Source organism: Oryctolagus cuniculus, chromosome 13, assembly GCF_964237555.1.
Source record: "Oryctolagus cuniculus chromosome 13, mOryCun1.1, whole genome shotgun sequence".
Classification (NCBI taxonomy): domain Eukaryota; kingdom Metazoa; phylum Chordata; class Mammalia; order Lagomorpha; family Leporidae; genus Oryctolagus; species Oryctolagus cuniculus.
Window position 1 is genome coordinate 104,258,949 of NC_091444.1, and position 21,685 is coordinate 104,280,633.

The window sequence follows — 21,685 nt, forward strand, 5'->3', positions numbered from 1 at the left end:
CCCCTCTTATGTTCAAATTACATTTCTTCCTTATATGCTTATAGGTGAGATATTACAGTATTTTAAAAATTTTTGCATATTTTATTTCACACATTTGAAATATTTCTACAGAAAAAAAATTCCTTCATGTGGAATGCAGAACCAAAAGGCGTGTGCATTTGTAATTCTGAGAGATGTTACTGTAATTTTAAAGTATACTCTAATTTGCACTTTCACTTGCAATGTGTTCAGAGTTCCTGATTTCCCACATTCTTTTTTTTTTATTTAAGTTATACAAGTTTTATATATATCTGTACCCCATGTTCACAGCAGCACAATTTATGATAGCTAAGATACCGAATCAACTCAGATGTCCATCAACTGATGACTGGATTAAGAAACTATGATACACACACACACACCACATACCATGGAGTACTACTCAGCTGTTAAAAGGAAACCCAAAATTCTCTCTTTTTCAACAAGATGGTCAGAATTGGAAGCCATTATACTTAATGAAATAAGCCCGTCCCCAAGAGACAGATATCATGTTTTCCCTGATCTGGTGTAACAAATATAGATGACTGTTTACAGCCCTTGTCTCTTCCATTGAGGAACAAGGTTCTGTTCTGTTTTGTTTTGTTTTGTTCTCTTTCTTTTCATACTATTTGTTGAACTCCTTTACTGATAGTGGGGCTAACTATACTATCATTAAATATACTAAATCTGTATACATGAGATATTAAAGCATTTTATAGATGAGAAAACCAATTCTCAGATGTTAAAGTAATTTACCAACTAGTCACATAAATAGGCTATAGCAATTTGGATTTCTCACAAATTGTCTTTCCTGTCTACCATGCCTTTACGAAAGCTTAGGAGTCCTTCCTTGGGGAGACACACTGCTTAAATCTAAGAGATACCAGGCAAAAAACACCCAGTGTGGCTCCATCCACTGTAACCACCCACCCATTCGTCCATTCACCACATAGCTGGATCATGACATGGTCAAGTGCAGCTTCCAACATGGGAGGTGCAAGGTTGCATCAGCCGGTGCAAACTTCAGGCTGCGCAGATTCTCCTGGGAGGCTGGTGGTTCAGTTTACAGAACGCAACAATATTGGAGTCAGTTAAACTTAAGAAATATGGGGGGGGGGATCTGAATAGTGAAGCCACATGGTTCACACAGGATGAGAATAACCAGTGCATTACATTGGAAATCATTTCCATGTGGGGCTGGTGCTGTGGTGTAGCAAGTAAAGCTGCCACCTGTAGTGTCAGCATCCCATATGGGTTCCGGTTCGAGTCCCAGCTGCTCCACTTCTGATCCAGCTCTCTGCTATGGCCTGGGAAAGCAGTGGAAGATGGCCCAAGTCCTTGGGCCCCTACAGAAGACCTGGAAGAAGTTCCTGGCTCCTGGCTTTGGATCATCCCAGCTCTGGCCATTATAGCCATCTGGGGAGTGAACCAGCAGATGGAAGACTTCTCTCCCTTCTCTGCCTCTCTGTAACTCTGCCTTTCAAATAAAAATAAAACAAATCTTTAAAAAATAAATAGTTTCCATGCAGTTTAAGCCTCCAGTGAAGAGACTTTTCACTGGAATGACTTCTGAAGACACAGAGAGAAAATATTGTTCACTTGTTCACTCCGGTCTGAGATGACGATGGCACCTGGTTTCCCAAATTCCCATCATCTGTGTGCCACGTTGGGGATTTCAGTGGTATCTGTGCAGCAACCACCATTTTCTTTAAGCCAACTGCTATTTATAGCTTTGAAATATTTTAAAGGAAACTTGAGCTAGCCACCTTATCCATGAAAAGCCACTAGCTAACCATAGCTATGAAGATGGATACATTGAAACAAAGCTACTGAGTCTGACGGAGCTGCGACAGCAGTGGAAGCTCTGAGCTGGAAGCCCGAGTCTCCTGTTGCAGACACAAGTTAGCAACTGCTCAGCAGGTGTGAAAGATCCACTCGCTCTGCACTAGCCTTTCTTCTGGAGCTAGTCAGAAGGACTGAAAGAGAACCGGAATGGAAGCATTTTCTCACAGCACAATTTGGTGCTATTTAATGACGTGCCGGCACCCCCCTCCCTTACAAGCATCTCCTTGAAGCCCGCGGGGTTATGTGCTCCTGACTCTGGGGAACACACAGAGACAGCGCCGAGTGAGTCAGGAGATTCCCACCAGGTTGAGTGTGGGAGAGCTATGGACGTGGCCGTCATGTCCGCACCCAGCACTGTCACTCACGCACTCATCGCTAGTATGTGCTCAGTCCCTGCCACGCATCTCGGGGCTTTCTGGAGAGGAGATGCATTGTGTTGCCTCCTCCTTCCTGGTAGCTCAGGGCATGCACAGTGCCGCTGACAGTCACTGGGGCACACTGGTTAAGGAGGAAGATCGAGAACACTTGATTTTTCGAAGTTGACCCAGGAACACCTTCGTGGCCCTGGGGCCTGGAGCCTGGGAAATAGGAAGTGGTTTCTCTGTGGTAAGCGCAAATGTCTACGTCATAGGATTCCAGGGTAGCTCTGGATGTGTACCTCTCCCGTCTGTGTATCCCTTTCTGCTTCACTGTCTAAACTTGTTTGCTATTCGGAATTAAACTTTCCATAACCAAGGGCACATTTAAGACATATTGTTCAATTTGGTTATAGTAAAGATTTCTCCAGAGAATCCAAAAGATGATGCCTTGAAAGTGAAAAACAGGTGTAATCTCGTTACCTACATCCTTGAAATGGACCACATACGCGGACAGTCCTGAAGCATTCGGCCCAACGGGCTGGTCCTCCCACTGCAGTGAAGTCTCGGGACACATAACATACCTGTGAAGCTTAAGAGTGACAGTTCCATACACGGTGGCAAACCCAAGAAGACGTGTCCATCTGAGAAGAATGCAGCGAAATGTGCTTGGCTCGAAGTACAGAATGACCACCTGTGGGAGGGGAGCAGAACGGAAAACCTTCAGTGTCAGCTGACGACCCACGTGCCACTGCCGGAGCTTTGACACCTGACGTTCACACACAGCCCCCATTTGGGTAATCTAGCAAATGCTGCTTTGCTCATTTGCTGTCCAGAGCAAACAACTACAGAGCCTCCCTACTGCTCCTAAGTCAAATCTGAATCCTTTCCATCCACCTTTTTTTTTTTTTAATTTTTTGACAGGCAGAGTGAACAGTGAGAGAGAGAGACAGAGAGAAAGGTCTTCCTTTGCCGTTGGTTCACCCTCCAATGGCCGCCGCGGCCAGCGCGCTGCGGCCGGCGTACCGCGCTGATCCGATGGCAGGAGCCAGGAGCCAGGTGCTTTTCCTGGTCTCCCATGGGGTGCAGGGCCCAAGCACCTGGGCCATCCTCCACTGCACTCCCGGGCCACAGCAGAGAGCCGGCCTGGAAGAGGGGCAACCGGGACAGAATCTGGCGCCCCGACCGGGACTAGAACCCGGTGTGCCGGCACTGCTAGGCGGAGGATTAGCCTAGTGAGCCACGGCGCCGGCCTTCCATCCACCTTTTGAGAGTTTCTACCAACTGTCTCTACATCTGTGGTGTGTCTGGGTTTATCGCCATGACTTCCCAACATGGGCAAGCCAGGCCAGTGGCTCCCTTGGCCATTCTCCACTGGAGCCTGGCTTCTTCCCACCTCCACCCTTCTGGCAACACCATTCCCCTGTCTGGAATGGCCCCGATGAGATGGCTCGGTGCTGCATCCCTTCTTCACTACGTAACTTTGCATTGGGTTCAGTGATCTCACGAACTCCTCACTTCTTGCCATGGGGTTTTCATTCAACAAATATCAATGGAGCATTTACCATGAGCCAGGAACTGGGCTGCAAGATGCAAATACAAGCTACCAAGGCCAGTGAGAAGAAGGCACCCTACAACCTTCTACATGCTACTGTGCAGCCATGAGCAAGCCTGTTAGAATCAGAGTTGGTTTGGCCCTACATAGTGAGCCATGTACAGTGGTGCAGAAGGCTTGATGCTGTTGAAACGTATAGACGTACAATCTTCTACCTGAACTGGTTTTACTGAAGGTGACACCATTCTAACAAAATATACCCACTGCCTACACCTGAGCTTTGCTTTGGTTTCTCATACCAGAGACTTGAGGATTGTTGGGGGCCATGTGGTGGAGCCTCTCTCTCCAGCAGTACCAAGAGTGTCAATACTAAAACTTTGTCCTGGTAGTTCTCAAATATGTCCACTGTATAAAGACATCAAACCAGGATAAAATTCTCACAGAGCGGGGAAAACACCCGACAATAGTGTCAAGGACAATTAATGAAAGCTAAAAGTAGGAGTGAGCAGACAGTGTGATATTCACACACAGTGGATAATATTCAGCCCTAAGAAAGCACCAACTCCTTTCATCTGTGACCACATGGAGGTCATTATGCTTACTGATATTAGCCAGGCAAAGAAAGACGAGTACTGCACCATCTCACTCACATGTGAATTCATACCAGCTGCTAGGAGGGAAGAGGGTAGGAAGGGTAGGAGACAATGTTGCTCTGTGGGCTTATGAAGTCAAATAAAAACATTTTCAACTCTTTTTTTTTAAAGGATTTATTTTATTTATTTGAAACAGAGTTACAGAGAGGGAGAGGGAGAGGGAGAGGGAGAGGGAGAGGGAGAGGGAGAGGGAGAGGGAGAGGGAGAGGTCTTCATCCGAGCCAATCTGAAGCCAGGAGCTTCTTCCGGGTCTCCCACATGGATGCAGGGGCCCAAGCACTTGGGCCAACTTCTATTGCTTTCCCAGGCCATAGCAGAGAGCTGGATCAGAAGAGGAACAGCAGGGACTAGAACCAGCACCCATATGGGATGTCGGAGCTTCAGGCCAGGGCTTTAACCTGCTACACCACAGCGCTGGCCCCACATTTTCAACTCTTAAAGGTATAACTAACTATCCAGATACAGGAAGGTTAGAGGTCACCAGCCAGATTTAACTCAACCAAGTTTACCCAAGTTCCCCAAGGTTGAAGGTCAGCAGAGGATTCTCAAAGCTACCAGAGAAAGACTACAGACTTCGGGGCAGAGACTTACAGGCCAGGGAGAATGGGATGACACTTTCACAGTGGTGAAGAAAAAAATTACCTGCCAATCAAGAACGCTATACCCAGCAAAGCTATCCTGTAGATATGAAAGAAAATAAAGACATTCCCAAACAAAAACTAAGAGATGGATCACAAAAAAGCTTGTCCTACAAGGTATGCTAACAAGAGGTCTTCACAATGAAACAAAGAGATTCTAGCAAGTAAAAAGAAAATATTAGAAGGTTAGAAAATGCACTAAATAGGGAGGTTGGAAGTTATGCATGCATCTGCACTAAGGTGCCAAGAACACCCACTGGAGAAAGGACAATCTTTTCAATAAGTGGGGATGGGATAACTGGATCTCCACACGCAAAAGAATGAAACTAGATGGTTGGCTTCTGCTATGTAGAAAGTCAACTCAAACAGAATAAAGACATAAGTGTGAGGGTTAAGACCATGGAACTGTTAGAAGAAAACACAGAAAATGTTGCACAATATTGGGATGAACAGATTTTTATGGTTTAGACCTCAAAAGCACAGGAAACCAAAGCAAAACTAGACAAATGGGATTCCACCAAACTTAGAAGAAGTTTCTTTTTGCACAGCAAAAGAAACAAGACTTACAGAATGGGAAAACTATTTGTAAGCTATGTGTGACAAGGGATTGATAACCAGAAACTACAAGGAACTCAAGTCAATAGCACAGGAACAAATAATCCAATTAAAGACGGGTCATAGACTTGAATAGGAATGTATTCAAAGGAATACAAACAAATGGTCAATGGGTAGATGAAAAATGCTCAACATCACTAATCGTCAAGGAAACACAAATCAAAATCACACCAAGGGCCGGCGCCGCGGCTCACTAGGCTAATCCTCTGCCTGCGGCGGCGGCACCCCAGGTTCTAGTCCCGGTCAGGGCACCGGATTCTGTCCTGGTTGCCCCTCTTCCAGGCCAGCTCTCTGCTGTGGCCCAGGAAGGCAGTGGAGGATGGCCCAGGTGCCTGGGCCCTGCACCCCATGGGAGACCAGGAGAAGCCCCTGGCTCCTGGCTTTGGATCAGCACGGTGTGCCGGCCACAGCCACTGGAGGGTGAACCAACGGCAAAGGAAGACTTCTCTCTCTCTCTCTCTCTCTCTCTCACTGTCCACTCTGCCTGTCAAAAAATAAAAAAATAAATAAATAAAATATAAAAAATAAAAAAATCACACCAAGATATAATCTCACTTTCAGTTAGATTGGCTATTATCAAAAAGACAAAAGATAAGAGGAGTTGGGAGGATGTAGAAAAAAGGGAGTCCTTATGTTGTGGGAATGTAAAGTAGGGCAGCTAATACAGACAATGGTACGGATGTTTTAAAAACGGAACCAATATATGGTGTAGCAATCCCCCCTCCCCCCAACTCCAGGTAGAGACAAGAGGGAAATGAAATCCATCTGTTGAAAGGATGTCAGCACTCCCATGTTCCCTGCAGCACCATTCACAACAGCCAAGAAACAGAAACAACCTAAGTGTTTACCAACCAATGAATAACGAAAATGTGAAATTTACACACAACGGAATACTATGGGCATAAATGGATGAGACCCTTTCATTTGTGACAACATGGGGTCATTCAGTGACACCAGCAAGGCAAAGAAAGAGAACTACTAGATGATCTCATTCATGTGGGACCTTTAAAAAAGACCTCATACAAGTTGAGAGAATCGTGGTTACCATAAGCTCGGGGACAGGAAAGGAGTGGAAAGGTTGATTAAGGGCACTAAGTTATAGCTGGGGGGAAGTGGTTTTGATGTTCCATTACACAGCTGGATGACTATAGATAACAATAATGTACTATGTACACTGGAGATATAAACAAGAAGAGAGAATTGTGAATGTTTTCACCGAAAAGAGATGATACATGCCTGATATATTTACCCTAGATTGAATATCGCATAAAGTAGATATGCATTGAGACACTGTGTGATGCTCCATAGATACACACAATTTTTAAGTGTCAAAGTTCCCTTTCAGCTTTACTCATTCACTGGTACACCATTATTTCTCTTTAATACTCCAGTTCTCCATGTCTAGATGAAAATAAAGATAAGGATTTGTCTTCAGGATTTAGTCTACCCAAAGAACGTTTGGATTCAGCAGAATATTGATTTTAAAACTATTTCATTTATTTATTATTTTCACAAAACAAATTAAAATTCTATAATTTATATTCTAAATATGACTAATATATTTTATTTATTTATAAAAGATGTATTTATTTTATTTGTAAGGATGAGAGACAGAAGACAGACAGACAGAGAGAAACTGCCTACCTACTAGTTCACTCTCCAAATGCTGCAACAGCCAGGGTGAGCCAGACCAAAGCAGGAACCCAGAACTTGACCTGGGTTTCCCATATGGGTGAGGGAGCCCCAAGTATTTGAGCCATCACCTGCTGCCTCCCAGGGTGTGCCCTGGCAGGAAGCTGGCACTTCCATATGGGTTGTGGGCGTCCTAAGTAGTGTCCTTACCCTCTCTGGCAAATGACTTTGTTGTTTATTAAGATATTTAAGCTGAAGGAAGAAGAGAAAACTTAGGGGGAAGAACTAATTGAGAGACTTTGCTAGATGATGAAGGGGCTTGGAGATTACAGTGAGTTCCTCTTCACAGCAGAAAGAAGTGGCAGAGCAGAGACTGAGAATCTAAAGTCTACAGCACATAAAATCTCAAGTATTTCCATGAGAAATGACCTCAGAAATTACTGTAGAATAGTGGATTACTAGGGCTGCAAAATTATGTGAGTTACTGTAAAGTTTTACTTTGTACATTAAGCTCTAACAAATGAGCACAGCTGAACAATGATAACATAGATTTTGCAGATTTTTTAATTTCATGTTTATTTTTAAAAGTTATTTATTGAAACATGGAATAATAGAGAGAGAGAAGTGAGACAGAGAACAAAAGACCTTTAACTACTGGTTCACTCTCCAAATGGCCCTAACAGCTGGGGCAGGGCCAGGCTGGAGCCAGGAGCCCACAGATTCCATCCTGGTCTCCCACATGGGTGGCAGGGACCCCAGCACTTGGGCCATCGTCTGTTGTCCTCCTAGGCACCTTAGCAGGTATGGACTGGAAGCAGAGCAGCTGCGACTGGAACTGCGGCTCTGCTGTGGGGTGCTGTTGTCACGCGGGACAGCTTAACCTGCTGGCCCTAGTGATTCATTTTAAAAGAAATGATTCCTTTTGGCAGGTTTGGGAACTATAGATGCATCTTCCAGCCTTTTTTCCACAGGTGAAGAATTGAGGACTTTGGACTGAACCGAATGCATTCCTAGGAGCGGTCCAGCCTTAGGACCTAGAGCTCTTGGGTAGGAGAAGCAGAGGCAAAGCAGGTGGTGGCAGAGAGCACAGGCTCCGGGCCCGGCCTTCCTGCACCCCCACCTGCCTCTACGCTCTCAGTTGTGTAACCCCGACAAATGACTCACCATGACCCTGCTATGCCTCAGTTGTCCCATTTGTGAAATGGACATAACACCATCATAATGATACTTCCTCTGGAGCCCACTCTGAAGTTCAAATGCAACAGTGTGTGGTGAGCAGTCAAACAGCACCTGGTAGAGTAGCTATGCGTTCGATAAGCACTGGCTGATGATACTAGGAAAGTTGACTTATTTATGTTTTGCTCTAAAAGTTACCATTCTCACTGCAGTATAACCACGTCCTATCCTCTCACTGAGTCCTTTTTGCTCTCCAGCCACAATGTGACTTCCTATAGTCGCTTCCACTTTTCCTTCCTTATTCTATATTGCAAGTATCTCTGTGGGTGTCTCTGTGAATTAACTGTAAAACTGGAGAGGGTGTGCTTCTCTATTCCGTGGGCTTTGCAAACAGAAAGTTTATACACTGTAAACCTTCTCTCCATCTTAGTTCATTTTTTTAGAAAAGAATGACATTTATTTTCACTTGGGTATGTATAGTACATGGATTAAGAAATAAAATATTAACAGGGTGCTGAAATATTGACAGCTTATGATCCATCACACCAGGATGAGTCCGCTCCCTGCAAAGCAGCCACACCAGCAGCTGGCTTTTGCTTTTGTTGTCTCTCTTTACATAAGTTATTAATGTAAAACGCCCAGTAGCATTTGAATAACATTACAGTAGACATGAACTACACTTCAATATTCCATCTTTGGAACAATTTATGCGTGTTTACACCTCAGGAATAGGTGGCTTTACTGACTCACCCTATTGTGAGTTTGAGTGACTGATTTTAAGGTATAGAGGGTTTTCCCCGCTATTATTTCCTTTAGAGTTTCTAAAAACAACAACTCTTATTAATGTTTATAAAAGATAATGTTCACTTTAGTTTAGTTTTTTTTTTTTTTTTGACAGGCAGAGTGGACAGTGAGAGAGAGAGACAGAGAGAAAGGTCTTCCTTTGCCGTTGGTTCACCCTCCAATGGCCGCCGCGGCTGGTGCGCTGCGGCTGGCGCACCACACTGATCCGAAGCCAGGAGCCAGGTGCTTCTCCTGGTCTCCCATGCGGGTGCAAGGCCCAAGCACTTGGGCCATCCTCCACTGCACTCCCTGGCCACAGCAGAGAGCTGGCCTGGAAGAGGGGCAACCTGGACAGAATCCGGCACCCCAACCGGGACTAGAACCTGGTGTGCCGGCGCCACAGGAGGAGGATTAGCCTATTGAGCCATGGCGCCGGCCCATTTTAGTTCATTTTAAAAAAAGAAAACGTTATCAGGGGCTGGCACTGGGGCACAGCAACTATAGCTGATGCCTGTGACACCGGCATCTCACTTGGGCACTGGTTTGTGGCCTGTCTACTCCACTTCTGATCCAGCTCCCTGCTGATGTGCCAGGGAAAGCAGCAGAAGATGAGCCAAGTCCTTGGGCCCTGCACCCACATGGGAGACTGAGATGAAGCTCCTGACTCCTGGCTTCAGCCTGGCCCAGCCCTGGCCATTGTGGCCATTTGGCAGATGGAAGATCTGTCTCTTCCCCTCCCTCCCCACCCCGTCTCTCTCTCTCTCTGTCTCTCTCTCTCCAACTCTGAATTTCAAATAAATAAAATAAATCTATTAAAAATGTTATTTTCAAAAGAAACTATTGGAAGACTCTACTTGGTATTCACCAATGATTGTGATTCCAATTCACATTTAGAATATTTATTTATTCTGAGTGAGAGGGTAAGGGATTTGGAAGCCATAAAAATCAATCAGGTGTGGAGTAGGTCCTCAAAGAAGTTATGATTTAGCAGGATGAGTATTCTACATAAATAACAAAATATTTACACTTATAAAGTAAAAATTTCTTCATATTTTTCATATTTAATCTTCTGGATAGTGGTTTATTTGTTTATTTATTAAGATTTTATTCATTTATTTGAGAGGTAGAGTTGCGGTGAAAGGGAGGGACAGAGAGAATGATCTTCCACTCCCCAAATGGCTGCAATGGCCAGAGCTGGGCTGATCTGAAACCAGGAGCCAGGAGCTTCTTCTGGTCTCTCATTTGGGTGCAGGGGCCCAAGGACTTGGGCCATCTTCTACTGCTTTTCCAGGCCATAGCAGACAGCTGGATCAGAAGTTGAGTAGCCAGGGCTCAAACCAGTGCCCCTATGGGATGCTGGCCTGCAGGTGGAGGATTAACCTACCACACCACAGTGCCAGCCCCCAAAGTCGTGATTTAATTTAATCCTCTCAATACATTATAAAGGGGGACTGACTTGTACAAGGCACAGAGCGTCAGTGGTGTGTCCAGGGTCACACAGCTAGGAAGTGTCTGAGCTGGGATTTGAGGATGGGAGTGTAGGCATTTTGATGCAGAGTTCATGTTCACAAGAACTGCACCGCCCCGTCCATCTTCCAGTGGGGGAGGTGGCGAGTGCTCTTAGCCTATGAGTTCACCTGTGAGAGGCACTGCAGAGACCTCCACCAGCTGGCTGCTGTCCCTGCTCTAGGGGTGCCCGGCAGCTGGGCTCAGACCAAGTTGTTGGGGTCATTTGGGGAGTGAACCAGTAGACAGAACTCACCCTCACTTTCTGTAGCTCTGCATTTCATATAAATACATAAATATTTAAAAAGAAAAACATAAAAAGGAATGAAATCCACCAGGGGAAGCTTCTCCTACAGAGACCTACCCATTATCGAGTCTGTAATTCTGGGAACTTCATGATGCCAACTCCTGAGGGACGACTTTGTTGGTTGCAATATGTTTTAAACAGTAACAGTAACAAATATATGGTCACTGTGGATTGGGAAAACTAATCTGGATCTTTTAAGGTCTATAGGTCTGTGTTTAAATTGTGATTAAGGAAAAATGAAGACCTTAAGTAAAACCTGGCAGGTGGAATACCACCACAGCTGTTCTTTTTGTAAGTCTTGAATGTCTCTAAACACCCAAGGCCAGAATGGGTGTGACAGGAGAGGACTACAGGGGATAGACCGCGGTACAGTTCTGGAAGATGGGAAGTGGAGGGCACATGGCAGCCTTCAGCCAACAGACGGAGTCAAAGAAAGCGAAGTCTGAGCCACAAGCGGAGGAAGTAGCTCTGAGGTCTTCCTGGCGGCCTTTGCGAGGGGACTGTGCTATAACAGAATAATCACGCTCAATGAGTGCCTGCTGCACCCCACGTACTGTTGGTGCCCTACAATAACAATAACAAAGGGAGGCGTTACTACTGTCAGCCCCACTTCACACTTGGGGCAGCAGAAGCATGGCCACGTAAGAAATACACTTTAGCTATTCAGGGTCTCTTGTGTTTCCATGTGAATTTTTCCATCATTTTTTTTCTAGATCTGAGAAGAATGTTCTTGGCATTTTGATTGGCATTAGCTAAAGTAATCTTAAACAACAAACAGCCGGGAGACATCACAATACCAGATTTCAAGACATACTACGGGGTAATTATAATTAAACAGCCTGGTACTGGCACAAAAACAGACGTGTAACTAATGGGACAGAACAGAAACCCCAAAAATTGATCCACACAGCTACAATCAACTAACCTTTGACAAAAGAGCTAAAAATCAATCCTTGGAGAAAGGACAGTATCTTCAACAAATGATGCTAGAAAAATTGGATCTTCATGTGCAGAAGTATGAAACAAGACCTTATATTTTACACTAAAATCAACTCATAATGGATCAAGGAGCAAAATCTATGACCTGATACCATGAAAATATTAATGGAAAACAGTGGGGTAACTCTGTAAGACACTGGAATAGGCAAACACCCCAGAAGCACAGGCAATGAAAGCAAAAATAGACAAATAGGATTACATCAAGCTAAGAAGCTTCTACACCGCAAAGAAACGCTCAATAAAGTGAAGAGGCAACCAACAGAATGGAAGAAAGTATTTTCAAACTATGCAACTGATAAAGGATTAATATTCAGGATCTATAAAGAGTTCAAGAAACTCAACACAACACAACAAAATAGTGCAGTTAAGAAATGGGTAAATGACATGAACAGGCATTTTTCAAAGAATGAAATAAGTCAACAGACACATGAAAAAGTACTCAGGATCACTAGTCATCTGGCGAATGGAAATGGAAAGCACAATGAGGTTTTACCTCACCCCAGTTAGAATGGCTACCATCCAAAAATTAAAAATAATAGATGTTGGTGCCAAAGTGAGGAAAATGTAGGTATCCTAATCTGCTGTTGGTGGGAATGTAAACTAGTATAACCATTATGGAAGACAGTATGCAGATTCCTCAGAACTCCTCACTCTGTAAATAGATCTGCCTTATGACCCAGCCATTCCACTCCTGAGAATTTATCAAAGGAAATGGAATCAGCATATGAGTTATTTGAATAGATGATTGGATAAGGAAATGTTGTATATCTACACTATGGAATACTACTCACCATAAAAAAGAATGAAATACTTCTTTTCCAACAAAATGGATGCATCTGCAAACCATTATGCTTAGTTAAAGAAGCCAATCCCAGAAAGAAAATATCATATGTTTTCTCCGATATGTAGTAGTTAATACAAAAAAATGTACAAGAATGAAACAGACATCTTGTGACTTAATTGTTGTTTATACCCTGTGGAACTGGGGTCTGCCTTTTACTTAATGAATATTATGGTTAGTGCTGCATTAAGCCTGTGATTAAAGAGTGGACTGAAATTATGTTTTTATAAAGATTAAAGAAAAAAAGGAAGGAAGGAAGGAAGGAAGGGGATTGAAAGAGGGAGGAAAGGAGGGAGGGCACTAAGGTTATCTTCTTAGACTTGTACTTATGAAACACATGAAATCTGTTCTCTTTATATTAATAAAAAGTTTTTTTATAAAAGGAATAAACTTGGAGGCCACACAGCTTGAGAGTGGCAGAGCGGGGGACTCGGGCTGGGGCATGAACTCATTGTTACTGGGCTTTCCCGCCAGCCCTGCCCGGGTCCGTGGGGGGGGGGGGGGCGCTGGATGCGGAGGAAGACCCGCTGCTCTACAAGTTGCTAACCTTGCTCAGCGCAGTGACCATGGTGGGGCTGAACTGGATCACACTGTTTATTTGGTAAAAAATAATTCACAAGTAAAAAGAAATGAATAAATATAAAGACCTTGGTTAACAAATGGGTAAATAAATTTTTTAAATGGAGTCATTGGTGAGGAAAAATTATGGAAGCAGAGTAACATCCTGAAGGCTGAATGACTGGGTCAGAGAGATGTGGCCATAATTGTGGGAAAGACTGGAAGTCATAAACCAATCCCATGGTCTTCAATTCTGGTTGAATGTTGGAATTATTACACAGGTTTTACAGTAACAGAGTTCTTCAAGTTGTTCGTGGAAAATGCAGGTAAAAGATAAGTTTATTTTGGTGCCCAAAGCATTGAAATCCATGGCTAGTTTTCTCATATGACTTTGTTCTAGCAAGAGCCCTCTGAAGTGACGGCATAGAGGAAAGTCCAGGTCTCCCTCATGGAAAATGAATCTGTGGGCCAGGGCACAGCCTGAGTCACTAACAACTTGCTTGTGAAATCATCTTTACAGTAATTAACAGGTGGCGTTAACATGACCAGGGCCCGGGGCTGCTCCCCTCGTTTCCAGCCCCTTATGGAACTGGGACAGTCAATGCCCAGACTGAGGTCAGAGAAGGGTGAGAAGAACACTTGAGAAGTAAAATGCAGCGAGAGTTCTATTTCTGGAAAACTGTCTCTCTCACAAACTACGAAAAGATGTGCACTCCAGAAAATTTGCCGGGGGCTGGTGCTGTGGCTCAGTGGGTTAAAGCCATGGTCTGGCATCCCATATGGGGGCCGGTTTGAGTCCTGACTATGCCACTTCTCATCCAGCTCCCTGTTAATGTGCCTGGGAAGGCAGCAGAGGATGGTCCAAGTGCTTGGGCCCCTGCACTCACATGGGAGACTTGGATGAAACTCCTGGCTCCTCACTTCAGCCTGGCCCAGCCCTGGCTGTTGCGACCATTTGGAGAGTGAACCAGTGGATGGAAAACTTTTTTCTCTCCTTCTCTCTAATTCTGACTTTCAAATAAATAAATAAATCTTAACAAATAGAGCAGAAATTATGGAAACATTCTATCCTAGAGGGGACAGATCATTCATGTCACATCCATGCAATGGACAACTATGAAATTTAAAATAATCAAGAGGATCTGATTTTGTTGTTGTAGAAACACCGTTAAGAGAAACTGCTACATGCTAAGCAAGTTGTCGGACAATATGAAGACAGACTCCACACACATCACAAGCACAGTGTGAATGCACATGAGGAGACCAATGACCCACTTCACCCTGGGCACATGGGCTGGGAGGGCTAAGGGGTAGGGAGATGTTTAACTCTTTCACTTACATCTTTTGGTAATTTTTTTACAATGAGAATGTCACATTTATAATAGCAGAATATAAAAATTGCATGAAAGAGTTTGATGCCTTCACTTAAATCGGTCTAAGGACCTGGTTCTGATTATGGGAAGTGGGGAGTGTTTTCTAAGGACTGGGATCAGAGAGCGAGGTGGAGAGAAGGCTAATCATGAGATGAGGTAACATGGACATGACAGGAGAGGAGAATGACCCCAGAGAGACCAGACAATCCAAAGAACACCAGGACTCAATAAACAAGCAAAAGCATTTTGAGAAATGAAGAAAAAATGATGCAGAGACATAATACATAATAAAATGACTACCAGCAAAGTCTTTGAAGGCCAAGAAGAGAATACACAAAAACCCAGTGTCTGCAGACCCAGGTGTTTAGCTTAGTATACATATTTATCATTTCACGGATAGCCTGGTGTAGACTATGCATTGTGGGGGTCCAAAGCTTTCTGTTTAGAGACCAAAGATTCACATGAATAGTTCCCATTCCAATTTGGCTGATGGAAGTGTGCAAAACACAGAATACAACAGGTTCCATAAAACCACCCCGGAAACTGGAAGTCTAATACTGCACTTGTGCAAACCAAAGTCACAGCTCAGACTGGTCTGCTGGTCCTATGCCTCCCTCTGTGGAGACACCGCTGTGGCCGGGACCAATTCTCAATGCCCCACCAGCAGGAAGTGTCTAGTAGCTGACAAGCAGATTGATGTCCTGGGAAAACAAGAGGGTCTGGAGACCCATGGGACGGCTCGGCCACTTAAAACCTGCAGGACCTCGAACTGGTCATGCCGACCACGTCTCCCACAAGAGACTCTGAAAGTACTATGCTGACCCAAGTGGTATAATTATCGCTCCTATATTTATTCCTTAAGGACTGATGCAAACCCCTTTCTGCTCCTGTTCACAGTGGGCATTAGGTGATTCTACCAAGATCCAGAATAAACTCGCTCCCAATGGCAAATTAGCATCAATCCCATCAAATCCCTGTGATGAGGGAGCTGGCGGGTTGGCCTGCTCCAGGCTGACTCGCTGCCTCCTCCCCTATTGCTCAGCTCCAAACAAAACGGGCTGAAAATAAATACCTAAGCGTAACCACAGGTTGCCATAGAGTGCTTCAGAATTTGTCAGCAAGCACTAGCAAGTGGATTTGCTCACTGTATCGTTAATCCTCCTACCGTTCTCCTTCCTCTTGGCGAGTGCTCTGTGGAACACAGGATTGCTAGTAACAAAGGCCAACATGGACACGGGGTTTTATTCTGTTACAAACTCCATTCTCGCTTTTCCTGAATGCAGATACCTAGCAAATTAAATGGCTTTGCCCAAATGACATAGCTTAAGAGTATCAAAGGTAGAATTACTCTGCATTGTTGATATCCTCCACAGAATGTGCCCTTTATAAGAAAAAATTAATTTATCTATTTGAGAAGAAGAAGAGAGAGGGAGAGAGAGAAAGAAAGGGAGAGAAAGGGAGAAAAGGAGAGGGAGAGGAGGAGAGAGAGAGAGGGAGAGGGAGGGAGAGGGAGGGAGAGGGAGGGAGAGGGAGGGAGAGGGAGGGAGAGGGAGAGAGAGGGAGAGAGAGGGAGAGAGAGGGAGAGAGAGGGAGAGAGAGGGAGAGAGAGCTCTCTTTGGTCCACTGGTTCACTCCCCAAATGTCAAAGATGGCTGGGACTGGGCTGAGACTGCAGCTGAAGCTACTATGAGACCATTCTGGTCTCCACCACACAGGTGGCTGCGATCAACTATTCGAGCCCTCACCTGCTGCCTCTCGGGTCTGCAATAGCAGGAAGATGGAGTCCGGAGCTAGAGACAAGACTGAAACCCAGGGATTTTGCCATGAGATGAGGGAATATTCACCACTAGGCCTAATGCCTGCTCTCCCTCTTTTTAATGAAAATTACTTCTGTTCTCTAAAAGTTTCACTTCCTTATTGACATAAGGCAAGCTACTAATTGCCCAGGTATCTCAAGCCAACACTCAGATAATTAACTGCGTTTCCGTATTTAGACTCAGACCTTCTCCCTTGAAGCTCATTCAATGCGTTCTCCACATTGCTATACACCAAACCCTAAGGTACCCATCACCCACAAGAGCGTCTGCAGCCTTCTCCACGGCCCTATCGCTGCCGTCCTCTGCAGCTCAGTGCACCCTCAGTTCACGGCTCCTCCACCTCCTCTGCTCCCCTGGCCTTCACCTTCCGTCCTGTGACCAGTGCAGGAGTCAATGACTATCCTGACGCGCCATCCTCCCTGAGCGCTTGTGAGCAGAGTTAGCCCCGATGTCAGATGATATCCTGACACCTTGGTGCAGCCTAAACATGCTGGCCCCTCTCCTCCTTCCACAGCCTGAGCCTGCCTGGCACGCCTCATTCAGGATCTGCCGGCTTTTCTCACGGACGTCCCCTGCCAGCCATCTGCCTTGGAATATTCTTCTCTAAAGGCTCATCCAGCTCAAATATCCCCTCGTGGGAAGGGAAGCTTTCCATACCTTTCCAAGGAATGCTAGACGCTTCAGGCCTTGTGTGAAAATTACCATGCTGTATTTTAAGAATTTTATTTATTTGAAATGCAGGGAGGAGGGGGAGAGAGGGAGAGGGAGAGGGAGAGGGAGAGGGAGAGGGAGAGGGAGAGGGAGAGGGAGAGGGAGAGGGAGAGGGAGAGGGAGGGAGAGGGAGAGGGAGAGGGAGAGGGAGAGGGAGAAAGAGAAAGAGAAAGAGAAAGAGAAAGAAAGAGAGAGAGAGAGAGAGAGAGAGAGAGAGAGAGATGCTTCCATTCTTGGTTCATTCCACAAATGCCTGCAACACCCACTGCTTGGCAGGCGCAAGCCAGAAGCCAGGAACTTAATCTGGGCCTCCCACATGGGTGGCAGGGACCCGGGTGCTTCAGCCACCACCTGCTGTCTCCCAGGTGCATTAGCAGGAAGCTGGATTCAGAAGCAGAGCTGGGACCTGAACCCAGGGACCCTAACGTGGGATGTTGGATCCCACGCAGAGTCTAAATCACTAAGCCAAATGCCTGCTCATTGTGTTGTTTTAAAAACAGTCTCATGTGCCTTTTCTCTTATCAGGTACTCCTTCAGGGCATGATAGTTCACACAACGTACACTTCTTCCAAGCCCTGCGCCTGGAGGATAGTGGGCCACCGATACTTGCTTGCTGAATAAGAGAAGAATCTAAGTTTGCTGCTCCCTCAAGCATCTAATTCACTACATTTAAACACACATCAGCTCAGGCCATTGCTCCCTTAGATCTCTTTCCAATTTGACCCTATCGCCACAACTACAATCTCAGTTCAAGCCTTCATCATTTCTCATGTGGATTCTTTCAATATCTTCACAAATTTATCTCCTTGCCACTAGACCAGCCTTTGTATCTTGTGAGAGCTTTTCTACCCAAAGCACAAATTGGTAATATCCCACCCCTGCTTGGGAACCACTGTTGCTTCTTTTATTTTTATTTATTTATTTATTTATTTTGACAGGCAGAGTGGACAGTGAGAGAGAGAGACAGAGAGAAAGGTCTTCCTTTGCTGTTGGTTCACCCTCCAATGGCCGCCGCGGCCAGCGCACTGTGGCCGGCGCACCGCGCTGATCCGAAGGCAGGAGCCAGGTGCTTCTCCTGGTCTCCCATGGGGTGCAGGGCCCAAGTACTTGGGCCATCCTTCTCTGCACTCCCTGGCCACAGCAGAGAGCTGGACTGGAAGAGGGGCAACAGGGACTAGAACCCGGTGTGCGGTGTGCCGGCGCCACAAGGCAGAGGATTAGCCTAGTGAGCCGTGGCGCCGGCCTTGGCTTCTTGATCTTTATCAGCGCTTACACTGCTTTTAACCGCATACAAACTACCTTTCTTCTATGTCCGCAGCATCCTCTATTAGTCCTCTCTTCCAGCACTGTCTAACATGTTCCATGTTCTAGCCATGTGGTGCCTCCCAGCCCGTAACACCCACAGAGTGACATGACTCCATGCCCGTCTTTGTGCGTTATTCCTAGAGGACTCTCTTCCTCTCTCTGCCCGCAGCCCCCTGCTCAGGGTTCCAGAGAGCAAATATCTACTCTATTCTGGAGCTTTCCGAGCAATCCTCAGGCAGGAGGCTGCTTCTCTGCTGTCACAGCCTTGTGCTCACATCTGCACGATGGAATCTATCATGTTGCAAGACAACACTATTATCTTTCTCTTCTACAGGGCTGAATTTCAATTAATACTTATCGAATGTAGGAATGAATGAATGAGTTTCTCACTGAGGAATAATCAACTTCAAATTACCTGCCTTCCTTAAGTTTAATGAACCAACTGCTTTAATAAACTTAGAAGGATGTGAGCAGGTGCAGGTTACCCCAAAACTCCCTTTGGGAAGAGTCACAACATAGATAGCACCTGTCACTGTGTTCTCTTGGAGCTGTATGGAGGGCAGGGGTGCTAAACATGGTATAATTGTAAAGGTGCCAATAGAAGAAGAAAATTGTTTCATTGTTCTTACTGATCATCAGCGTGCCTAAAATACCCACCATTAGGATCACTCATTTACATCTTGAAAAGATCGCTATAGAAATGTATCAGTAAGGATTGGCGTGCTGGGAACTGAAGGCCCCTCAGGACGGATCAGTTCTTGGAGGAAGAGGCAGAGGACTGGGAACTTCTGATTCAAAGTAGGAGGGAAGAAAACACTGAGGACACACTCAACTACCCAGACGTGAAGATCCCAGGGAGAGCGGGCAAAGGGCTTAGGACTGGTGAACTGGGAGGTGGTAAAAGGACAGGCAGCCAGAGGGAAACAGGGCAGAGGCAGGGCCTGGGCGGGGTCCTGCTGTCCCCTCTGAAGATGTCTCAAGTCTCCAGGAGAGGCATCACTCCAAAACAGCTGCCTTTCAGCACGACCTCACGCAGGTCTTGCCTATGCGCTTCACTGCCTTGATCACAGACGTGCTTTGAGTCCTTCATGCACTGTTACACTTCACTGCCAGGGGGCGCTCCTCCAGCACAGGGTCAGTGGGGAGGGATAATGAGGGCGTCAGAGGGCTGTCCATGGGCCTCCTGCCTTCCCAGCCCCATGGTGTCTACATTACTATCCTGACAGGTCATCACCGCTGCTCACCTTGAACTGCTCTTGAAGGTCACAGAGACAGCATGAAAACACACGTGAGACTGAACGAACAGGTGCAGTGACTAGGTTCCCATTGGCGTCACAAGGTGGACACACACTGGGCAAGCCCTCGGAATTTTTCAAACGCATTTTGCTTTTCATGTGCTATTACCTCACAGAAGAAGCCAGCAGGAATACTGCCCTCTGCGCAGGGGAACGAGACTGCTCCAGGAAGACAAGGGGGAGGGAATGGGTGCAAAGGTGTCTTGGCTGCCAGCCTCCTGCCGCCTTCCCGGCCTCCACCTCGCAGGGGAAGGGTTGAGGAGGCGTGCGAGGGGACTACATGCTCTGGTGGTGTCCCACTACTCAGGTAAGAAAGGCCAGGTTTGGCTTTTTCTAACTCAACCTGATGAAAGAGATAAAAACCTGTGAAAACTACTGTGGGTGCTGAGCAGTCGTTAGGAAGGGAGGGGCAGGTCACAGCTGTCACAGCTCCCAGGCTGAGCGGAGGCCTCTGACATGAGGCAGGGGAGGTGACGGAGCGTGAGGCCAGGAGTGAAGGAGGAGCAGATCACAGCCCAGGAGCCCAAGTGACGGCGAGGCGCCCATCTCTCCTGTGACCCCACCCCAAATGACAGTGAGCCGCCCATCTCTCCTGCGACCCCACCCCAAGTGACAGTGAGATGCCCGTCTCTCCTGCGACCCCACCCCAAGTGATGGCAAGCTGCCTGTCTCTCCTGCGACCCCGCCTCAAGTGACGGTGAGATGCCCGTCTCTCCTGCGACCCCATCTCAAGTGACGGATGCCTGTCTTTCCTGGGACCCCATCTCAAGTGACGGATGCCTGTCTTTCCTGGGACCCCACCTTAGTCATTGTCTTGATTCCTGCACTACTGATGGGTTCACCGCGCTCCCTCGGAATTGCTTTGTATTGGGAAGCCCTCCGTTGTGCTGTTTGTCTGAAAAGCAGACAAGGCAGCTCTCCCTTCCGCTGATTCACTACATGCCTGCAGTGGCTGGGGCTGAGCCAGGCAACAGCAGGGAGCCTGGACCTCCATCGGGGTCTCCCAATGGGAGGCAGGGACTCAGCCACTTGCGCCATCACCTGCTGCCTCCCAGGGTGCACACCAGCAGAACGCTGGAACCGGGGATCAGACCCAGGCACCTGACACCGGATCCAAGTGTCCCGAGCAGGGTCTTCACTCCTAGGCCAAACGCTCACCCTTCCGGGCGCGTGAAATGACACCCATGAATACGGGCAAGGCCTGAGAAGCCAGGGCAACCTCCAAGGCAGCAACCGTGCCTCCCTGTAAGAGAAGCTTCCTAGGGACACCTTCAGGTCAGCTGAGCTCTGCGATGCCAGGAACTCCAAATACCCCCTTGACTTGTCAGGTTCAGCGATTCACCCGCCCTCTCCCCTCCCACGGCCCGCTGCTTCCACAGCAGCTGTTGAGAAAACTTTGCTCACACTTGAATTACCTTGAAGCCAGGTTCTGCGGGAAATCGATGGACTTTATCCACGTGCGTCTATTTCTGGCTGCTTCATTGTGTCCCATTGATCTATTTATCTGCCCTTGGATCAATTAACGCTGTAGTGACTCCTGTAGCTTTAGAGGAAGTCTTGAAATCAGATAGTGTAAATCCTCTAGTTTTGTGCTTTTCAAGTATTGATTTAGCTAGTCTAGATCCTTTATGTTCCCACATGAATTTTAGATTCAGCTTTGTGCTTATAGAACAGCTGAAAGAGGACCAGTGCCATTTAATTC

At 46.3% G+C, this 21,685-nt stretch overlaps 1 protein-coding gene across 2 annotated transcripts in view; it reads right to left on the reverse strand.

The window, feature by feature from the left end:
* Positions 1–21,685, reverse strand: part of GPR158 (G protein-coupled receptor 158) — a 351,668-nt gene that overhangs the window by 47,570 nt on the left and 282,413 nt on the right. For both annotated transcript variants that reach the window (XM_051820964.2, XM_002717291.5), the window contains one exon: positions 2,804–2,913. In XM_051820964.2, coding sequence (XP_051676924.2) covers positions 2,804–2,913 — 110 coding nt within the window. The remainder of the gene's footprint in view (positions 1–2,803; positions 2,914–21,685) is intronic.